General features: G+C 40.2%; 1 protein-coding gene across 3 annotated transcripts in view; it reads right to left on the reverse strand.

Moving 5' to 3' along the window:
* INTS9 (integrator complex subunit 9) overlaps window positions 1-22,940 on the reverse strand; it is a 130,186-nt gene that overhangs the window by 43,649 nt on the left and 63,597 nt on the right. For all 3 annotated transcript variants that reach the window (XM_011983905.1, XM_011983904.1, XM_011983906.1), the window contains 2 exons: window positions 11,075-11,195; window positions 10,154-10,288 (listed from right to left, as the gene is read on the reverse strand). In XM_011983905.1, coding sequence (XP_011839295.1) covers window positions 10,154-10,288; window positions 11,075-11,195 — 256 coding nt within the window. The remainder of the gene's footprint in view (window positions 1-10,153; window positions 10,289-11,074; window positions 11,196-22,940) is intronic.

The raw sequence follows: 22,940 nt of genomic DNA on the forward strand, positions 1-22,940 counted from the left end.
CTGGGATTACAGGCTTGAGCCACCGCGCCCGGCCCTTTTATTTCATTTCTTAAACAAATTCTTTCCAAAATTCTAAGCCAGAGATTCTTAACCTGAAAAATAACAATGGGCTTCTGAGGACTCCATAAACTCAGGGTCTCCAGAAATAAAAAGCGAAGTCTGTGTCAATGTGCATAAATGTTTTATTACTTTTTTTAGAGTAGTTCTCATCAGATTATTACTATCAGGCTTTTGGTTAATGTCCCACAAAATGTTAAGAACCACTGCTTGAAGGCAGACATCCCCCTGTGGAACCCTTGCTTTCAAATCATCTCTCCTCCCCTTCTCCCTCAAAGACCTAGGAGCCTTAGAAACTAGGGAACCACGTGTCTTAGCTTCAAGGCCAAAAGTTATGTGGAAAGGAAACAGCCCACTGACTGGCTGTGCCTGGTTTTCCAAATTTATTCCTGGCCAGAGACCAAGGTGTTGGAGAGTCTTCAAGGCCTTCAGGTAACAGCTAAAGGGGTAGGATGGGTACCTTTCCAGGTCTGTTTTGTGGTCAGAAGGATGAGAAAAGATCAAAACAATAAACAAATTAAACCTAAACACAAATGAAAACATACTGCCAAGAGTAACAACAAAATACTCTACCGTGCCCTACAATTTTCCATACTTCAAATCTTAGCCTGGTAAGGACATCAGTGTCACATTCTATTATAGATAAGTTTCTAAAACTAACCAGACCAGGCGTGGTGGCTCATGCCTGTAATTCCACCACTTTGGGAGGCTGAGATGGGTGAATCGCTTGAGTCCAAGAGTTCAAGACCAGCCTGGGCAATATGGTAAAACCTTGTTTCTAAAATAAAAAAAAAAAATTAGCCAGATGTGCTGGTGCACTGTAGTCCCAGCTACTTGGGAGGCTGAGGTGGGAGGATCATCTGAGCCTGGAGAGTTTAAGGTTGCAGTGAGCCATGATCACGCCACTGCACTCCAACCTGGGCAACAGAGTGAGACTGTCTCAAAAATAAATAAATAAATTATAAAACTAAGCCCTGATGTCTAGGTATATGTAGCTTTTGCTATACTATGCTGGGGAGTTTCACATCTAAAACTCAAGTCTACCCCTGAAGTCAGGCAAAGTAGCCAAGAAGCTATTGAAATAATATGACTATTACGTTGCCTTTTCAAACCAACATAATACAAAATGTAGTATTCAAATACAGGTTCAAAAGTCACAAGCAAATCCATTCATTTGATTTCCACAGTCAGAAAGGCCGTGACTTCAATTATCAAAAGTGCTTGCTAGTTATTGCCAATACATTTATGGGATCTTTCCAACAGGTGCTGCTTGTTTTGTTCTATTAGTATTATTTTTAAACTGTGTCCTGGGCCCTCTTTCTGGGCAGACTATACAACTGTTTGAAATAAGTTTTTTTCAGGAAAAAAGTTTTAAACCATTTCAATGTCCAACAGTGAGAAAGAGTTAAACATTTCATGGTATATCCACGGGACAGAGCACTAGACAGGTATCATATGTCATGTGGTAGAATCCATGATGACCTAAGTAAAGTTCACTACACAGTTCATCAGAAAGAGCAGAAAAGCAGGCTGCAAATAGCTCTTAATGTTAGGATTCATACAATTTTTATCTTTTCTCTGAGATTTTTGTATTTTCCAAAATTACTACAATAAATACAAATTAAAATTTTCTAATCAGAAATAGAAGAAAATAATATTATTTCAAAATAAGACGTCTACTATGACTCCTGACAAGACCACACATGGGCATGAGCTGCTGGCATGCTCCTAGAATCTATTTTTATTTTTATTTATTTATTTTGAGACAGGGTCTCACTCTGTGGTCCAGGCTGAAGCACACTGGTGCGGCCACAGCTCACTGCAGCCTCAACCTCCCTAACTCAAGTGATCCTCCCACGTCAGCATCCCGAGTAGCTGGGACCACAGGCGTGTGCCACCACGCCCAGCTTCTTTTTTGATTTTTTGTAGAGACGGGTCCCACTATGTTGCCCAAGCTGGTCTCGAACATCCTGAGCTCAAGCAGTCCTCCCACCTTGGCCTCCCAAGGTGTTGGGATTATAGGCGTGAGCCAATGTGCTCTGCCACACTCCCAGAATCTAAACTGAGAGGACAGAGGTGCTCAGAAGCAAAGGCAGCTGACAAATGTGAGAAACTAAATCATAAATTCCTGGGGAATAAATTCCTGGGGAAACTAGGGGCCTTGGAATGAGGACAAAAGGGCAGGCAATAGCTTCTACTGCGGGTGGAGGAGAGGTTGCGCAAAAACCCTTTGTCCTTTTTCCTTTCCTCCATATTACAGTTGGCAGATTGTGGCCGGTTCAACCCCCACTCTGTGAGGAAGGAAATGCCAGAACAGCGGGATGAAGGTTCACAGAACACTAAGCCACTCCTTGGTTGTTCCCTCACACCACAAGGGCAAAGTGGTGACAAGTCAGGGAGACACTCAGGAGAAACAATGTCTGAAGCAGAGATATAAGAGGAGGGGCCCTGAGGGTCAAGCAAGGAGAGCTCGCAGGGAATCAAACAAGACCACCAAGGAAGGCAGCACCTACTAAACATTGTGAGCTAAAATCTATCTCCACAGGGAGAATTAGTGAACCACAGTAGGAATATATGTATTACAATGTCCCAAAAAATATACAGAGGGAGATTAAAATGAGCAAGTGTAAAGAGAAACATCTAGAAATACTGTGAACAAAAGTATGTTTGTGTGAGGAGCAGCATGAATATGGCTGAGAATGAATTCAGGAGCTGGAAGATTTTTTTCAGGAGGCTTCATGAAGTAGATGGGAAATATACAAGAAAAAAGACATGCAATACACAAAAGTGTCAGTATCTATATACTAGAAATTCCATAAAAAGAAAAAGAAAATCAGCCAGGAGTAAGTAATTTAAAATATGACTAAGAAGTTTTTTAAGCTAAAGGAAACTGGAAGATCTCACAGACACTATATTAACAGGAAAAACACACATTGAAGAGAAATCATTGTAAAACATACAAATATTAAAGTGAAAATTCTAAAAGCAGATCCCATATAATGGAACACAAATCTAAATGCCTTCAGAGTTCTTAACAACAACAAGTGATACAAGTGGAAAATGAAGTCGTATTTCCAAAGCTTTATCCTATCAAAGTTTTTTTGCCTTTGATTTTTAATCCATCCAAGCTATCATTTAAATGTGAGAAAAAATTAAAGACACTCTTAATAATCAAGGCCTCATAGGCTTACCACTTCAAGACCCTCTAGATTCCTTCCCATTCCTCAAGTATTCCTGGAAGAAAAAAAGTCAATCTAGCAGGATGTTATGAGATCCTGCATATGGAAAGTAAGGTTGAAAAACTTACAATGTATCTCAATGAAGATCACTGTTGTTGCAATAAGGAATACATTCACCACCCTATGTGTATTCTAAATGACCCAGAACTAAAATTCTAGATGGTTTCACCATGGTCAGCATGGGGTATGGTGTGCAAAGGAACAGAGAAAGATGGGGGAGACAAGAGGACAGTGTGGCTTTGGGAGGAAACATACAGATACTGGTAAGTAAGATAGTCACAGAAAAAATAAACTAAGAAATACCTCAGAAGAATAAAAATAAAATATGTATTTTCACATATACAGAAGGAAATTTACCCTTCTAAAGGAAGGCAAGAAAAGACTAGGAAAAGAATGAACTAAAAACATGAAAGAAGATGGCAAAACTACAACAGCCATCACAAGAAATACAAACAGGCTCACCAACCAAGAGACACTAGATTAAAATAAAAAATCCCGGCCAAGCACGGTGGCTCATGCCTGTAATCCCAGCACTTTGGGAGGTCAAAGGTGAACTGACCGCTTGAGCCCAGGAGTTTGAGACCAGACTGGGCAATACAGGAAGATCCTGTCTCTACAAAAAGTACAAAAATTACCCAGGCATGGTGACATGTGCCTGTAGTCCCAGCTACTTTGGAGGCTGAGGTGGGAGGACTGCTTGAATTGCAGAGGCAGAGGCTGCAGTGAGTTGAGACCGCACCACTGTACTCTAGCCTGGGCGACACAGCAAGACCTTGTCTCAGAAAAAAACAAACAAACAAACAAACAAAAACCAAACCAAACCAAACCTGGGAAAAAGCCTCTTGGCTTTTAATGCAGTTTTTATAGAGAAAAAAAAGAAAGCATCGAAGCATCCTGATAAAAAGAATAACTGATTGATAAAATATAATGATCATGAATATATGGACTCCTGAGTATACAGCATAGAAATATTAAAAACTAAAAATTGGTAAAACTACAGTGAGAAATAATCAACAACTAACACATCCTTTTCAGAAATCAGTAGCTAAGCAAAGATATAAGACTTGAATGATGCAAAACACTCAAATACATATAGAAATATTTTACCCAACAGTGAATACACATTCTTTTCCAAGACACGTAGAGAACATTTACAAAAATAGATTGTGCTTCAAAGGAAGCCTAATCAAATTTCAGTCCATCAGGATATGTTTATTATAATGCAAAAGATTAGACTCTTGAAACATAGGCTTAAAAAAATTTCCTCTAATCCTATGTCTAATCAGACTGGATGGACTAGAAACAATTATACTGTAAAATAACATTTGGTTATTTAAATCATGAACATTATAAAGAATATTATGACATACTTAGAGATGAATGACAAAGCACTGCGTATCAAAAATGTAACAGAGTAAAATTATACAAAGATACAAACTGGTTGCTTTAAATACATTTGTGGAAAAGCAAACACTGAAACGCACTTAGTAAAAACAGTAAATCTGAAGTAGAAGGAAGGAAGGAAATAAAGGGCAGAACAAAGGATGAAAATACAACCAAAACAATTAAAAGCAAAAACTTATTTTTTGAATAAAATCAATAATATAGACAATCTTCTGGCAAGTCTGATCAAGAAGATGATGAAAATAAAATTTAGAATGAAAACAGACTTACACAAAAAGGCTAAACAAATAAGAGGATTATAAATAGCTCTATACCTATGATTTTGAAAACCTAGGCAAAAAGGACAAATCTCTGCCAAAATTCTGGCACAATTTTGGCCCAGAAAACGTAGTTCAATAATGGTCATCCAGATCCAGACAGTTTTATGGAACATTTGACCAAACTTTCAGGAAAAGATAATCCCTACCTCATATACTTTTTTCTGACATTAGAAAAAGAGGGAAAGGCTCCCAAATCACCTTATGAGATGAACATACCTTGGTTTCTGACAAACAAAGGTAGTATAAGAAAATAATGTATGGGCCCATTTTTCACCTATGACTATAGATTATAAACTTCAATAAAATACTCACCAACTCATTCCTGGAGAGTATTTTAAATATAATAGATTGTAATCAAGCAAGATTTATTCCAGGAATACTGGATGGTTGAACGTGAGCAAAGCTAACACTGCAATTCACTACACTAATGGTCTCAAAGGAGAGAAATCAAAGTTGATCGCACATGCTCAACAGCATTTGATAAGGTATAACACTTATATCTGACTTTTAAAAAATCAGAAAGTTGGGGATAAAGGAGACACCCCTTAGCTTGACAAATAAAAATGGTGTAGTAAGCATGATGTTTAACGAAGAAACTACAAAAGCTTTCCTTTTACAGTCTTATACAAGACAAGGATGTCCACTATCATCACTGCTGTGCAACACAGTATTATAGGGTTCAGTCACAAGATAAGAAAAATAAAAGATACAAAGGTTAGAAGAGAGGTGAGAAAACTGTTACTTCATTGCAAGATAATATCAATAGATAAATATTAGAATTAAGAGAATTCAGCATGGTTGCTAAATATCAAATCCATTAAAAAATTAATACTGAGACCTCATGCTCAGTAAAGGCTAGTTCTCTTCCTTCTCCATTTGGGAGGCTGCACTCTTTGGCCTCAATTTTCCTTTAACTCTCCAACCATTCTTACACAAGACTATTTTTCTTCCTTCCACTGTCTGTTGGTAAAAGTTCCCTATGGCTCAGTCTTTGGCCCTTGGCCCTTTATCTAGATTTTTTTTTTTTTTTTTTTGAGACGGAGTCTCTCTCTGTTGCCCAGGCTGGAGTGCAATAGTGCGATCTCGGCTCACTGCAACCTCCACCTCCCAGATTCAAGCGATTCTCCTGCTTCAGCCTCCTGAGTAGTTGGGATTACAGGTGAACACCACCACACCGGTTAATTTTTGTATTTTTAGTATAGATGGGGTTTCACCATGTTGGCCAGGCTGGTCTTGAACTCCTGTCCTTGTGATCTGCCTGCCTTGGTCTCCCAAAGTGTTGGGATTACAGGCATGAGCAATCATGCTCAGTTAGATTTTTAAAATGTGACAACTCTCCAGTCTGTCTCCAGACTTGCCTCCACATCCCAGTTCCAGCCCAATATTTCCATTTGTCTAATGTTCTCAAATTCACATTCATGAAACCTACTACCCTCTTCTGCAAAAATGGCCCTCTGCCAACTCTTCCTTGTTAACTGGATTAGTGGCCATTAACACCATTCTCAATGTCATGCAGACATAAGATCTCTAACTTTTATTCTTTCTTTTCTGAAGACAGTGGGCATTCAACAAATATTTCTTGCATTAAAGACCTGCCAATGTTTTAACTCTTTTCTCCATTCTTACTGCCTTCAGGCTTAATCCAAAGCCTTATTTCCCTATGTTTATCAGAATTCTACAGCAGCCTGTGATATTCTTCCTAGTTAGTAAAGATTCTACTCAAACAGACCAGGGGTTAGCAAAGTTTGCTGTAACATTTAAAGTAGAATTCTGCCATTATAACTTTTTTTTTTTTTTTGAGACAGGGTCTTCTCTGTTGCCCAGGCTAGAGTACAAATGGCACAAACATGGCTCACTGCAGCCTCAACCTCCCAGGCTGAAGCAATCCTCATGCCTCAGCCTCCTGAGTAACTGGGACCACAGGCGCATGCCACCGCACCTGGCTTCTTTTTTTTAAACTTTTTGTAGACATGGGGTCTTGCCATGTTGCCCAGGCTGGTCTCGAATTCCTGGGCTCAATCATCTTGCCTTGGCCTCTCAAAATGCTGTGATTACAGGCATGAGCCACCCTGTCCAGCCTATGGTATATATTGAGCCATAAACATTCCATAAACAAATGGGTGTGGCTGTACTTCAACAAAATATTATATGCCAAAATAGGTGGCATGCCACATTTAGTGCCCAGGCCACAGTTTGCTAACTGTGCAATTAGACTATCAAGTTTTTCAAACCAAAACTTTTCTCATCCCTGCCAATTCAACACAGAATCCAATTACGTGGGTAAAGAAAAATCTAATTTTTTTCTTTTTTACATATAACACAGGTCGCCAGCTAGAAATTAAAATTAATTACTTAGGTATGTTGCTCATTACTTTCAAGACATTATTTTCCCTTTAAATTTATGAATCTTGTAAGAATAATTTACTGGAAATTACATCAATAGTACTGTAAAGGCTTTGAACTAAGCAGGACAAATCAGAAGAGTTGGCTGCCAAGTCATCTTTCTGTCTTTTATGGAAGAACACATCAGGAATGATAGAAGCTGCCAATAAAAAATTTTGATTCAATGAAGCAGATGATGGTGACATTGATGGGCTTTTGATTTCAATAACCAGGAAGGGCCCAGAATTCCACTAGATGCAGGAAAAAATAGCAGCGTCCCCTCTAGACCCTGAGATGAAACTTGGCTATAAAAGAAGGTATAAAGAAATAATGCAGAATGGCAACTCAGACATCCTATTATTCCCCACTAGAGCACAGCATGGTTCTCCCCATATTAAAATGGGTCTGTTAATTATTGACTTAGCCATTCCATAATGCATGCATATATCAAAACATCATGCATACCATAAATATATACAATTTTTATTTGTAATTAAAAGATGAATAATTTCTTTACTTATGGATAGTGCTCTCACAAACATGGTGAATGTTCTTCACACCCACTGAGCTTTGTGTAAGAAGCATGGTCAGCACCAACTCCACAGAGAGACACGGTACAAGAAGGGCAAAGATGATCTGTATGCTGAGGGAAAGTGGCTTAATGGCAGGAAGGAGTGGCTACGCAGGCAGACCAAGCCAATCTTCTGGAAAAAGGCTAAAACTACAAATGAGATTGTGCTAAAGCTTAAGTGTTGGGCCCAACTGCAGATCTAAGAGAATGCTGGCTACTAAGAGATATAAGCATTTTTAACTGGGAAGGGATAAAAGGAGAAAACGCCAAGTGATCCAGTTCTTAGCTTCATTTTTGGTTGTATTATGAAGACAATAAAAATTTCAGGTTATGTTAAAAAATAAATAGGCCAGGTGTGGTGGCTATAGTCCTAGCTACTTGGGAGGATTGCTTGAGCCCAGGAGTTTGAGATTACCAGTGAGCTATGATTGCACCACTGTACTCCAGTCTGAGTGACAGAACAAGACCTTCTCTCTCTCTGTAAATGGATGTAGATAAATAAATGGAATATGGACTCCCACAAGTTACCTAATGTATCTATATACCCATTCAACAGCTAACTAATGTCCCCCACTCCCTATTACAAACATAGAAATAACCAACATACAGGAAATGAACAGTAAATTATTTAGAAATACCTAAAAAGGAGTAAGTATCACATTCGTAACAATGTTTATATGTGCTGGGCTTCTTGCTAAATATGACTGGAATGAGTAACTTAAAACCTTCCAATAGTTTCCCTCTCCATATTAAAATAAAACCAAAATTCTTCCTCACAGCCTGCTAGCGCTACATGACATGGTGTCTGCCACTCTCTTGGACCTCACTGCTGACCGCCATGCTGAGACCACAATAGCCTTCTCTGCCCTTCAAATTATTCTTGCTTTAGGGGCCCTTCACTGGCCATCCCTTTATAATACAAACACTCACAGCTTCACGTGGCTAATTTTTCTGTTTTTCTTTTTTCTTTCTCTCTCTTTCTTTTTTTTTTTTTTTTTGAGATGGAGTCTTGCTCTGTCACCCAGGCTGGGTGCAGCACACGATCTCGGCTCACTGCAACCTCTGTCTCCCGAGTTCAAGTGGTTCTCCTGCCTCAGCTTCCCAAGTAGCTGGGATCACAGGTGTACACCATCACACCTAATTTTTGTATTTTTAGTAGAGATGGGGTTTCACCATGTTGGCCAGGTTGGTCTCGAACTTCTGACCTAAAGTGAGCCACTTGCCTTGGTCTCCCAAAATGCTGGGATTTACAGGCATGAGTCACCATACCCAGACTTTTTTTTTTTTTTTCTTGAGGCAGAATCTCACTCTGTTACCCACACTGGAGTACAGTGGCGCAATCTCGGCTGACTGCAACCTCTGCTTCCCAGGCTCAAGCGATCCTTCTGCCTTAGCCTCTTGAGTAGCTGGGCCCACAGCATGTGCCACCACACCCGGCTAATTTTTGAACTTTTTGTAGAGACAGGGTTTTGCCATATTGCCCAAGCTGGTCCTGAACTCCTAGGCTCAAGCAGTTATCCCATTTTGGCCTCTCGAAGTGATGGGATTACAGGTGTGAGCCACTGCGCCCAGCCAACATGGCTTACCTCTCCAGATCTCAGTTAAGTGAGATCTTCCCACCGGCTTTCCTGGGCACCCAATCTAAACCAGTCTCCATCGCTCTGAAAATCATCCTGATTTACTGTTTTCAGTACTTGTATCACAATTGGAAATGGCCATACACTTTATTTTTTTTACCTACTATACACCATCCTCTCCCCAACATCATCAACTCCCCTACAACAAAAGATCCACAAGAGTGGCTTTGCCCATTGGTCACCACTGAATCCCCAATACCCACATGTGTGCATGACACTTGACACTTGGCCCTTGGGAAGGATTTTAAACAGCTAATATTTGCTGAGTAAATGCATAACTATCTGTGTCCCACATTAGGCTATGGTCTTTGGAAGGACTGTGGGAATTTCAGAACCCTAGTGGTGACCCTCAAGGTAGCAGGACTATTTCAGAGAAACCTGTAGGCCAAAATGTTGGGATTCAAATAGTCTACCTTGGCTAGAGAGTATCTGTAGAAAACCAAATTGGGAAGATTTAAAAATGGCTGATGGTACCCTGGACACATTCTGAATTTGAGTTAAGTAACCAAAAAGCTGAGTTGCAAGAAGAGAATTTGGAATTACCTGGGGGTGTGTGGTAAGCAAGGAGGATCCAGAGACATAAGACACTTTCTCATAATGAGACTGGATGATCCAGTTGGAGCTCCCAAGGGCATAGCCAGAGCTCAGAGGCGTCACCTGGACTGCACCAAAAAGCTCCTAAAAGAGAACCACAGTAAGAATGCGCAATGAGCTTACAGTGACAGTCACACAAGGTAATTCTGGAGGGAAAAACAACAGAAATATCCTCAGTTTAAAAACAAAAAATATTTTAAAGTAAACCAGAGACTAGGTGCAATAGCTGACGCCTGTAATCCCAGCACTTTGGGAGGCTGAGGCCGGTGGAACGCATGAACCCAGCCTGGGCAACGTGGCGAAACCCTGTCTCTACAAAAAAATACAAAAATTAGCTGGGCATGGTGGCACATGCCTGTAGTCCCCAAGTAGCTACTTGGGGCAGGAGGATCACATGAGCCTGGAAAGTCGAGGCTGCAGTGACCCGTGTTTGTGCCACTGTACTCTAGCCTGGGTAACAAAGTGGGACCTTGTCTCAGTCAATCAATCAATAAAGTAAACTACAAAGTTTAAGGAAAACAGAAAGATGATGGAGATCATCATGTTCCAAATATAGAAAGCAATCCTATAATCTGTACTTGTCACCTGAGAGCTCCAGCCCTCTTCCATATCCCTAGGCACTCAAGGTTCACACATTAAAAGGGAGAGATGAAATATTACCATACAGACCAAAGATACGCTTTGGCTTTCCTTTTTCATTTTCAGTTAGGTGTTAGGCCCTTGTTCCTGACTGGAACAGAGGAAAGAACAGAGGCTCTGGATCCTCAGTAACGGAATGGCTTTAAAAACGTAACTATAGGATCCTTCGAAACAATAACAATATGAACGGAAAGCATTCATAAATGACTGAAATGTAATATGAATACTCACAATTTTCTGAGAATATCCCACCAGCTGGATTTTACTAAGGGCAGAGTTCACCTCTTGCATTGTATAGCATCTTCTCCAGGTTGACACTTCCACTGCATCCTTGAGAGGAGAAGGTAACAGCCTGCAAATGGATCACAATATCAACTACCGGGTGAACATTTCTTCATGTTCTACAGCATTCCTTTCCAGTAATTTGTCCATTTGATCTAAATGGTTTAATTTACTGGCATATAATTGTTCATAGGATTCCTTTATGATCGTTTCTCTTTTTTTATTTTTACTTTTTTTGAGACAGAGTCTCACTGTGTAACCAGGCTAGAGTGTTACGGTGCAATCTTGGCTCACTGCAACCTCTGCCTCCCGGGTTCAAGCGATTCTCCGGACTCAGCCTCCTAAGTAGCTGGAATTACAGGTGCCCACCACCATGCCCAGCTACTTTTTGTACTTTTAGTAGAGATGGGGTTTCACCATGTTGACCATGATGGTCTCGACCTCCTGACCTTGTGACAGGCCCGCCTCAGCCTCCCAAAGTGCTGGGATTACAGGTGTGAGCCACCGTGCCCAGCCATTTCTTTTCTTTTCTTTTCTTTTAAATAGAGACATGGTCTTGCTATGTTGCCCAATATGTGTCAACAGAAAAACGTTTTATCATTTGCTCCAAAAGAATCAGAAGGAGACCTGAAGAGTAACTTCCCTGACATTCACTGTACAATACAGGTCCAAGTACTGGGGTGAAATGAATGCATGCCATTAGCCTCTCCTCTCTCTCCTGAAACAACACTGAACAATAGAGGAGGGCTACACACACACACACACACACACACACACACTCACTCACACACACCGTTAAGACAAAGAGAATGAGAGAAGAGACAATAGCAAGGCATTTTAGAAAGCAGAAAGACAAATGATAACTGACTTAGTAGGCCCAGGAAAGTTCAGTGCAAATGTTTAATTTCTACTGCAGAACCCACAAAAAGTATGGCAACTGAAAACAACAGGTATATCTGGAAGTTGAATCAATCTAAAAACAAGAGGAATTGTTGAAAAAATAGATGAGATTCTTAGAACCTTCCAGACCTCCTCATTCCTTCCATATAGCTCAGCAGCTGTCCCTTCTCCTCTCAGATATGCTACCAGAGATTGTTCTCTGGAGGGAGTAAAAATAGAAATCTGGACTAGGGGAAACCATCAACTGAGGCAGCCTTCCTAAACAAAAATTCATATATTTAGAGAAACAATGTTCCTCTCTTCATTTGGCTGCCAGAGCACTATGAGTAAGCTTATACCCTCCAGGGTAGGGGGCTGAAAGAATCTTCTCTGAAGAATCCGATCAGCCTCAAAGAAAAAAAATTAATGAAGAGATCCTAACACAGGGGGTTCCACAAAGAAACAGCTCAACTAGATTACTTTATGGTAAAGTCTGGAATTGAATAAGCCCTACTCATGGCACACAGACTTTCTAATTAGTTTTTTTTTTTTTTTTAAATTTTCCAACTCTTAAACATGAGCCAGTAAGCCAAGAACTACCATAAATTTGAGAAAAGTCTCTAAAATAATAAAGGGCTCAAATGGGGGCAGAGGAGCAGGTAGGGAAATTAGAAGAAATAAATTAGGCAGGTAGAAGAAAACTTTAAGTTAAACAGCTTGTCCTTACTATCGTTAGAAAAATAAGATAACACAGCTAAGAAATGAGAAGAGATTGCTACAGAAAAAAGATTAAGAGAATAAAAAGAGCTGTTAGAAATTAGAAATACAATGTCATACAGAGAGTGAAAGCATGCCAACAATACATCAGAATTTCAAAATAAGCGAAAAAGATTTAAAAGTTATACAAACACGAAAGAGGCACATACATGAAAAACTAGCAAAGCTTATAAATGACATGACAGAACTCAATACAGAATTAGAAATAAAAGAAAACATCACTTTGGAAATGAAGATTAAACTACAGGTTGAGCATCCTAAATCTGAAAACCTGGACGGTGCGGTGGTTCACACCTGTAATCCCAGCACTTTGGGAGGCCGAGGTGGGCGGATTGCCTGAGCTCAGGAGTTTGAGACCAGCCTGGGCAACACTGAAACCCATCTCTACTAAAAATACAAAAATTACCTGGGTGTGGTGGCGGGCGCCTGTAGTCCCAGCTACTCAGGAGGCCAAGGCAGGAGAATCGCTTGAACCTGGGAGGCAGAGCTTGCAGTGAGCCAAGAATCTCACCACTGCACTCCAGCCTGGGTGACAGAGACTCCCTCTCATAAAAAAAAAAAAAAAAAAAAAATCTGAAAACCTGAGATCAGAAATGCTCTAAAATCTGCAACTTTTTGAGTGCAAACATGATGTTCAAAGGAAATGCTCACTGGATTACTTTGGATTTGGGATTTGGGATGCTCAATCAGCAATGTTCCAAATTGGAAAAAATCTGAAGTCTGAAACACTTTGGTCCCAAGTATTTCACATACGGGACACTCAACCTGTAACAGAAACACAAGAGTAGATTAACACAATAGATAATGACACAAGAAAAATGGGAAGAAAAAATAGCAAAAAGAAATGAAGAGATTTAAACAATTCAAAAGAAACAAATGTTGAAGACAGATAAGCAAGATGCCACATAAGGGTAATAGTAGTCCCTAACAGAAAACCAAGTGAGAGAATAAAAATTAATACTCATAACATTCAATTACTAAATATTATAATTACTAAAATAAAGAGACATGAAACTACACACTAAAAGAACATAGTGCACACTTGAGAATACTGACCCAGAACAATGAACGCCAGACATATTCTGGGAAAATATTTAGACAACAAGCAAACCTTTGGGATCTAGGAAAAGAGCAAGTGACTTACAAGGAAAGAAAATTAGATTTTATCAGTGGTTTTAACAGCAATGTTTAATATTAGAAAAAAATAGGAGAACATATTTAAGATACTCAAAGAAAGAAAATGCAAGCCAAGGACTATATATCTAGCAAAACTGACTTTCAAGGCCAAAGATCACAGATAAACAATTATGAACATGCAGGAACTCAGGGAATACTGTTCTTGTGATCCCATCCCGAGAAATCTACTGAAGACTGAGTTTCAGACAATCAGAATGATTAAAGAAACATCAGTATGAATGGGCCAGTAGTGAGCATTAAATATACAGTTGCTAGTAGCTGACAGACTAAATGAAGGTTAAAAGGAAGGGAGGATAGTATGTAACGAATATATACTCTGACAACACAGATATGGTACAAGTGTAAAAAGAAAGTGGGGGGAAATATATATGCTCTGTTCTCCAAAGAGTACTAGAAACAATGACCAATTGAGTAGCAATGAGCATTGCTAACAACCAAAATGGGATCTTAAAATTCCACTTCCCATTGGAGAAACCAGGGTTTCTTGGAGAAATGGGTAATTTAGGGCAGAGAATGTACAAGAAGAGTCTTAAACATCCTGCTATCACAGATGGCAAGGAAACAATCAAAGACTATGAGGGTCACAAGAAATGACCTAGGGGACAATGAGTCTGTTTTCATGCTGCTGATAAAGACATACCTGAGACTGAGAAGAAAAGTAGGTTTAATTTGACTTACAGTTCCACATGGCTGGGGAGGCCTCAGAATCATGGCGGGAGGCGAAAGATACTTCTTACATGGCGGTGGCAAGAGAAAATGAGGAAGAAGCAAAAGCAGAAGCCCCTGATAAACCCATCAGATCTTGTGAGACTTATTCACTATCACGAGAATAGCACAGGAAAAACTGGTCCGCATGATTCTATTATCTCCCCCTGGGTCCCTCCCACAACATGTGGGAATTCTGGGAGATAACAATTCAAGTTGACATTTGGGTGGGGACAGAGGCAAACCGTATCAACACCTGACAAGGCTTTCAGTGTTCAAAGATGGGACAATTTCAGCTGAAACAACCACCACCACCACCACCACCACCACCCAATGAGTTGAAACCATGCAATATTTCAGAGGGGGCTGTGATTGGACTGGAGCTTTTGAGTTGCTGGGAATGTTCTCTTCCTTGACTAGGGGGGTGGCTTTAAGAGTGGTTGCTGTATAGTAATTTATTAAGCAATATATTAGTTTTGTGTGTTTTGATATCTCTGGGTTTGTTTTTTGTTTTTGTTTTTGCTGCTGTTGTTTTTAGACAAGGTCTTGCTCTGTCACCCAGGCTGGAGGGCAGTGGCATAATCACAGCACACTGCGGCCTCAACTTCCTAAGCTCAAGTGATCCTCCTGCCTCAGCTTCCAAAGTAGCTGGGACTACAGGTGTGTGCCACCATGCCCGGCTCGGTTTATTTTTTGTAGAGATGGGATTTTGCCACGTTGCCCATGCTGGACTCAAGCAATCTGCCCACCGTGGCCTCCCAAAGTGCTGGGATTATGGGCATGACTAATATCTGTCTTTTATATTACAATAAAAAGGTTAATTTAACAATCAGAAGAATTTATGTTAAAAAATATTACAGCAGGAATGAAACACGGATAGAAAGCTTGGGAAATGAAGTTAAGGGAATTCTGCAGAAGAACAAACAAAAAGAAAAACAGATGGAAAAGAGGAGAGAAAAATATTTACATGACAATCTAGGAAGTTCAGCATCTAATAGCAAGAGTTGCAGAAAGACAGAACACAGAAAAGGGAAGTGGAAAACTTTTTTTAAAACCAGAATTAAAATTCTTAATTTTCTAAATTGGGAATTGGCAAACCTTTTCCATAAGTGGTTGCAGGTATTTTAAGCTTTGCAGATCACATACAGTCTCCATCACAACTATTCAGCTTATCGCGTAACAGCATACACAATATGTAAATAAGCGTGGCTGTGTTCTGATAACGCTTTATAAAAACAGTGGTGGGCCAGATTTGGCCCAGAAACAGTGCTGGCCAACAGTTGCCACTCCTGTTCTAAATTGAAAGGGCCCATTAAGTACTCAGCACATGAATGAAACTGCTTTAGTAAGATCCATCATCATGAACTCAAGGAATAAAGATTCTAAAAGCTATCATATGGGAATCAAGAGGTACAAACTAAAGATCTAGGCTCAAAACAGCACTGGACATTTCAACAACACTCCTGGAAGCTAGAAGAAAATATAATAATGTTTTCAACTTGTAAGAGAAAATTATATCTAATGTAGATTTCTGTCAAATAGTTTGAGGGTTATTTCTACCAAATAGTTTTAGATGTGCAGATTCAGAAAATTTACTTCCCACACATTCTTTGTCAGGGAGTTACTGGAGGATGTGGCCTGAAAAATCAAGGAGTAAACAAGAAAATGGAAGACTCAGAAAACAGAGCTTCTAACAGAAGCAAAAGAAGTCTTTGGGATAATGGTGAGGAAAATCCTCAGCTGAAAGCCATGGCATTGGGACCAAGACAGCTGACATCAGAGAGAGAAGGCTGGGGAGAGGACTTTTCAAGGAGACAAAAGTTGTCTGAATACCTACAGAGACTGAACATGATGGGTGGCAGGATATGCCACCCCAAAATATGCCACTTCAGCATAAAGGTTAGTTTGAGGTAAAGGCACCTGAGAAACAGCAGGTGCAGGAAGAGCTCTCTGACCTCCTCTTTTTCTTCCTGAAAAGAGATGAAATCCCCATATGGAAGATGTCCTCCCTATAGCAGGAGGAAAGTAACATTTTATCTGTAGGGAAAGGGAATGGAGTTCGAGAAAAACCTGTACCAGCAAACCTTGTTAAATCCTGATCTTCCCAGTCACTTCTCCACCCAATTGACTGCTCTGGCCCAAGTCCCCTTCCCTTGTCACATTTTCCCAACGTCCTGCTCTTTGTCCAACTCAGTGTCTGCGTTCAACTCTAACTGCTCCTTTGGGTCTTCATTCTCCTGTGCGGACTCCTACATATATGTAATTTAATCAAATGTGTATGCCTTTCTTCTGTTAACCTGTTTTATGTCAGTTTAATTCTTACGCACAACTGGATACCCTAAGAGGGTAGAGGAGAAATTTGTAATCACTTACAAACATATTGAGGAGAGACAAGTAGGGGAAGAGTATAGAGACAATAGGTACATAAAATAACTACACAAATAAGAAAACAAGGTAATTAAGGGAAAACAAAAAGTTGCGCAAGATAGAAAAAATAATCCTAATAATCTTATACGGCCGGTGAATTGCATTTATACAGCCATAACAATGGAAACACTGAATTAAGATTTAACCAGAGCAGCACATAGATCAAATTGTTCCTATGCTTTTTACCCTTGTTTCTTTAGCAACAAAGTATCAATGATCCATTGTCATTACCTTCTACATAAACAGATACATGAAGATTTTCTTACTCACTTATCTTAGGTACACATAGTGAACTGCTTTAGGTTTTGCAATATTTATTCTATACATATTTACTTAGCACTGACTGTGGTCTCAGGATGTAAGTCACATAAGGGGAATGACACGCACAATACAGGGCTTCTGTTCAGACTGTGCTTAAGTCTAAGAAAAATTTAACAGAACAAGGCAACAAAAGGGATGCCAAAGGACTCGAGTCATTCTTGCCTACAGGCTGGCCTTCCCTCCCAGAAAGGCCTAAACAATATACTACAAATGCAAATCTCAAGATCGTATCATCCCCCAACTTCAATGGTTCACCAATACATTGAGGATACAATCCAAGGCTCTCAGCATGACTTCCTAAGGCCCTTCTTTATCTGGGCGCTGCTTTTGCCTGTACTATCTATACCGGGCTTTTTCAGTGCAAGGCCCTGCCTGCCTGCACCCCACCTACCTAAGTCCCTCTGTCTTCTACATTTTGAGTGGACAACACTTACTTGCTCTTGCTTAAAACCTAGACACATCTGTCACTTTCTCTCAGATCTTGTGACCCCAGTCTAGGCTAGGTGCACACTCACATGCTCTTCAGGAAGGCTGGCTGGCCCTGAGTCTGGCAGGAGTGCAGGGAAGTGGCACAGAAGCTCCCTCTGGACTGAGGCCACCTCAGGGTCTGCTGCTCCTGCATCTCTTACCTCCTCATCCCCATAACTCACGACTGCCTGCTTTGAGGAAGGAGATATTTCTCTCAGAGGCACTGGTAAATAAGGAAAAAAGAGAATTTACAACCAGACAAGTCTAGGTTTACATCCTGGAGTTAGCTCTTCACCTCCAAGCCTCAGTTTCCTCATCTATAAAATGGAGAGAATACTACCTTCCTTTGAGAGTTTCTCTGCAATGGGGAAATGATGTATAATATAATGCATGTGAAGTGTCTGGTGCAGAAAAGATGCTGAGTCAAGGTTTGTCTCCAGCCCTGCTCCAACACAGCCCCAGGAGCATATGCATTTCTCTACAATACTGCAGTGGACTCCAACCCAAGGAGATTGACTCTGACTAGCAGCAACGATTCTGAACTTGAGAGGCCTCAAGGAAAAACCCAAGGTTCTACCCAGCTTTGACTCCTCCTTTAAGTTCTCAGGATCAGGCAGCCCAGGGGCTTGAACCTCCTGGGGCTGCCCTGCACTGAAAATGAAGACCTCTCACTTTGGGCCCAGTAGCAGCCAAAGAGTTTGACTTAAAAATGCCAGAGCTGGAAGGCTGTCATGGGAGTGGCTAGAGAGCAGGGACTGTGATGAATAATGATGAATAACACTTGCAACTCCAACCACATCTCTCCATTCAGCTGAATTTCTTTCACATTGTCCCCAGCTTTGCCAGGGCCCTGCAACAGTCACCTCTCTTAAAGGCTGACTAGAAAGTCACACACAAGGCCAGAACTATGCCTGCTTTCTTTCTGTGATTCTCCTTACCCATTATTTGACAACCAGTACTGCCATTACCCAGAATACTATACCACGTGGGCTTTCCTTCCTGCTAGCTCTGTCTTCTCTTGATGGCCCTTCCCAGCACAGTCTCCCCTTTCCATCTAGGACAACACCCTATGAAAATTCAGCAGACTAAGAACTGGAACAGCCGAGCTAAAAAAGAGGCTTTGGTCACTTTAATGTTTTCATTGTGTGCTGGAGATGAAACAGTCTTACATTCAGCTTATTGAGTACTAGCAGTGTTCTGACCGAACCCTTAGAAGGGAAAGAGGGAAGCATGAAGATGCACAGCATCTGCAACTTTTGTCCTCAACAGCCCAGAACTTATTTCTAGAGAAATTACTAGTGTTTCAAATAGGGACACAATTTTCTTCAGCAAAACAAAAGGCTCCTGAAGATCCAAGTATATTTCAGCCTGAATCTTTCCCATCTTTTCTTTTAAAGTAAATGGTATGGAAATCATAAACTTACGTTCTACAAAAACTGAAGAAAGCATGTTTATACAGAAATTTTCACTACAGATGATTTTTGCTAATCAGATCCATAGAACACTGTAGTTAGAAGGAGAACAGTCTTGTTAAATTCGCCTTTTGTTTTGTATTTTACTAATACCCACTGAAAAGAGTAACGTGTATCTTTTTATCCCATTGTATCATATGATTCACACAGCAATATTTTTTCATTTTTGTCTCCTCAGCACTGAGCACAGTGCCCAATATAAATGACACTCAAAAGAAAAAAAGTTCAGTTGCTATCCCAGGAAAGAAAAGAACCAGCAATGCAATTATCAACATGTCCCCTCTGAACTGCACCACGTTTGGGTAGAGGCGAGCCCTATAACTGTGAGAGGTGGTGAAAAAAATCAGGGAGGAGCTCAGGGGTAGCCCAGAAGAGGAAAGTCAAGTCATCCCCACTGCCTCTGGTTCAGTCTGACCTGCCCGGTTCAGGGTTTTGTGGCAGGTGCTTCTGCCATGGCTCCAAGTGACCCCCACCTACAGGATTCACCCCCTTGTGGAATCCTCTCCTGAGTGTGAGCTGGATCAAGTGGCTTGCTTCCAATATGACAAAGATGATGATGGGCTGTCACTTCGGTGGTTAGGTTACAGAAGACTAGGACTTCTATCTTGCTCACTCTCTTGCCCGCTTGGAATGGTCTCTTTTTCCTCATTCAAGCCCTACTCAATCTGCCCAGCCCAGCCTAAGTCTTGCCATTTAGCCTCTATTTTCTCTGCTTGACAAGCTCCTTGAGTAGAGCGACTAAATCTTAAACTTTTTTGGGTATTTTTCTACAAACTTATCATAATACCAGGCATTTGGTAGTTACTCAACAACTCTGAAATTCTCTGAATTTCATATTTCTGCCCACAAAGTCCTTTTGCTGACATCCTCTTTTATTCTTTCTAGATATTTAGTTACTTTGTTGTGCTTCCGCTATCTCCTAACACATCTTGTCTAACTTAGTTTTCCCAGAAACTCTCCTTAGGCTTACTTGAGGTCCCAATTACGGAGAGGCATTTATAGAGCCATTTAAAGCCATTAGAATTATTGGCTGATTTTGGATAAGAAGGATAAGGAAACCCAGAGGGAACTAGTTCTGTGTTTCTCTGGCTTTCTAATTTATCAAAGTCAAGTTCTCAGAGTCTAAATGCTTCATAAGTACTTTCTAAAGGATTTCATTGTTTTGCTTTGTTCTTACCACACTTGAGTGCCTGATGAACTTCTTTCCCAGGGCTCTGACATGATGCCAAAGCTCTGCGGCCTCTTCCTCCATCCTGCCAGCAAAAGCAGCATGCTTTTGTGTTTTTATTAAATATTAAGACTTTTAAGTCCAGAAGGACCACTTGGAAGGTGGTAAGTAAAAAACTGGCTGGGCATTAAGTGTTTGTTGAATGAATGAATGAATGAATGAACAAAATTAATATAAGGAGAGAATACAAAGAAGATAGGAATCAAGAAAGTTCCCTGCCTGACTCTCATCACAGCAAAGGGCTTAACATGCCCGTTGGGGCTGGGATGGACTGGGTATGTTGGCAGAATAAGGACCCATACGGAGTTTGTGGAGCCTCAAAATGAAGTATGTTTCAATATTAACCAGAAACTAGGTTATAACCCCTGATGTTTATTTTAGATCAAATTAGTGCTTAAAAAACAGCAATTGCTTAGGCTACCAAAGCATGACAGGAACAACTCTTGAGAGCAAGTCAACGATCTCTGCTCTAATCCTATGCTCATGGAAAAATTTCTTACCCATAATTTGAGGTCTTAAGTGGACTTCCTGGCTAGCATAGAGTGTCCTAGATAGAAGAGCCACTCTAGTTCTGGAGCCAGTCAGAGGTCTTACTTTAAAGTGATTAATCGGGATTTTTGTTTGTCACTCTACATCCTGGGAGTCTGGTCAGCATGAATCAGTCCCTCAGAGGCTAATCAACTCCGAGTGAAATGAAACAGTGAAGTGACCGGAATCGCAAAGCCCAACCAGCTGTGATTACTCCGTCAAAGCACTGCTGCTCTCTGAGGGCCTGCCTTAAGGAGCCTCTCTCTGGACAACTTTCAGAACTCTAACACAAGTGGACTTAGAGATAATTTAATTCTTATTTTACAGAAAAGATTGAGTCTAAGAGTCTGAGTGACAGTGACAGCTAACTACAGGTAACAGTGGAGTTTGAAAACAGTTTTCCTTCTGCCCACTTGACTACCTTGCTTTCATCAGAAAGCCAGTGTCTGAAGGTACATTAGGCTGTGGAAGACAGATGTGTTCTGGTTAACAAAAGCAGATTATGTAAGCCACTTATCTTATTAAAGGAGACAAGGACACTGGCATTTATTGAGCACCTACTGGGTGACTGGCATAATTTTAAGAACTTAGTCATATTACTCATTTAGTCCTTACAACAATCCTATTAAGTTGTTAATATCGCTCCTATTTCATGAAGGAGGAAATAGAGCCTAGAAGGAATAAGTTGCCACAGTTACCAAGAAACAGATCTGAAATTCAAATACCAGTCTATTTGACCTCCAAGTACACACTTTTATCTTCTCTTCCTATCATAGAGTTAGTTGATAAACTGTACGCATACCCAAGGGGTGTCAGAGCAGAGGAACTTCAACTTGAACATGCATGGTTTTAAGTCTTTTTTGTTTTGTTTTGTTTTGTTTTGAGATGGAATTTCACTCTTGTTGCCCAGGCTGGAGTGCAAATGGCACGATCTTGGCTCACCGCAACTTCCACCTCCTGGATTTAAGCGATTCTCCTGCCTCAGCCTCCCAAGTAGCTGGGACTATAGGTGTGACTAATTTTGTATTTTTAGCAGAGATGGGGTCTCACCATGTTGGTCATGCTGGTCTTGAACTCCTGACCTCAGGTGATCCACCAGCCTTGGCCCCCCAAATTGCTGAGATTACAGGAATGAGCCATCATGCCTGGCTAGTTTTAAGTCTTCTGTAAGGTATGAAGCCACATTACAAGTTTCAAGTATTAAAAACTGCCATAAAAATTCAGCCAAGAATATATCAAAGCTTAATTGCTTAATGCTTGCATGAGGATGATGACAATATATTGTAATGATTTATCCTTATTGTAACTGTAGATTTCTAATCTTATAAAAAATGTTAGCTTTATACAAAAGAAGTACTAGAGATGGGGTTACTTTCTTAAGTGGAATATCTTCCTTTACATTTTTCCATTAAAAACCTAAACTTAAGTGAGTGTGGGAAAGTCAGAGACCCAAAAATTATATTGTGAGGGGTTCTCCTTTTCCTTCCCTTCAAAATCCATCTCTTTTTCAAGAGTAAACTGTAATGTCAAAGTTAGGAAGAAGGATGGCTAACTTCTTTGATATAAATCTCAAGGAGCACTGTCAACTGAGGCAGGAAGTTATACAGCTGCCAAAAAGTAGGAGTAATAGTTTTTTTTTTTTTTGGTACATGTACTAATAATAAATCAAATGCTAATTCGAACTAACTTCAAATGATTTACGAGAATTTGTCAGATTCTTTTGACTGAGTTTGAAAATTTTTAATTTACTGTTTTCTTTAGTTGATTGTTTTATTAGTAATGTAAGCTACTAAGATGTATTAATTCTAGGCAC

Source organism: Mandrillus leucophaeus, unplaced genomic scaffold, assembly GCF_000951045.1.
Source record: "Mandrillus leucophaeus isolate KB7577 unplaced genomic scaffold, Mleu.le_1.0 Scaffold256, whole genome shotgun sequence".
In the NCBI taxonomy this organism is placed as follows: domain Eukaryota; kingdom Metazoa; phylum Chordata; class Mammalia; order Primates; family Cercopithecidae; genus Mandrillus; species Mandrillus leucophaeus.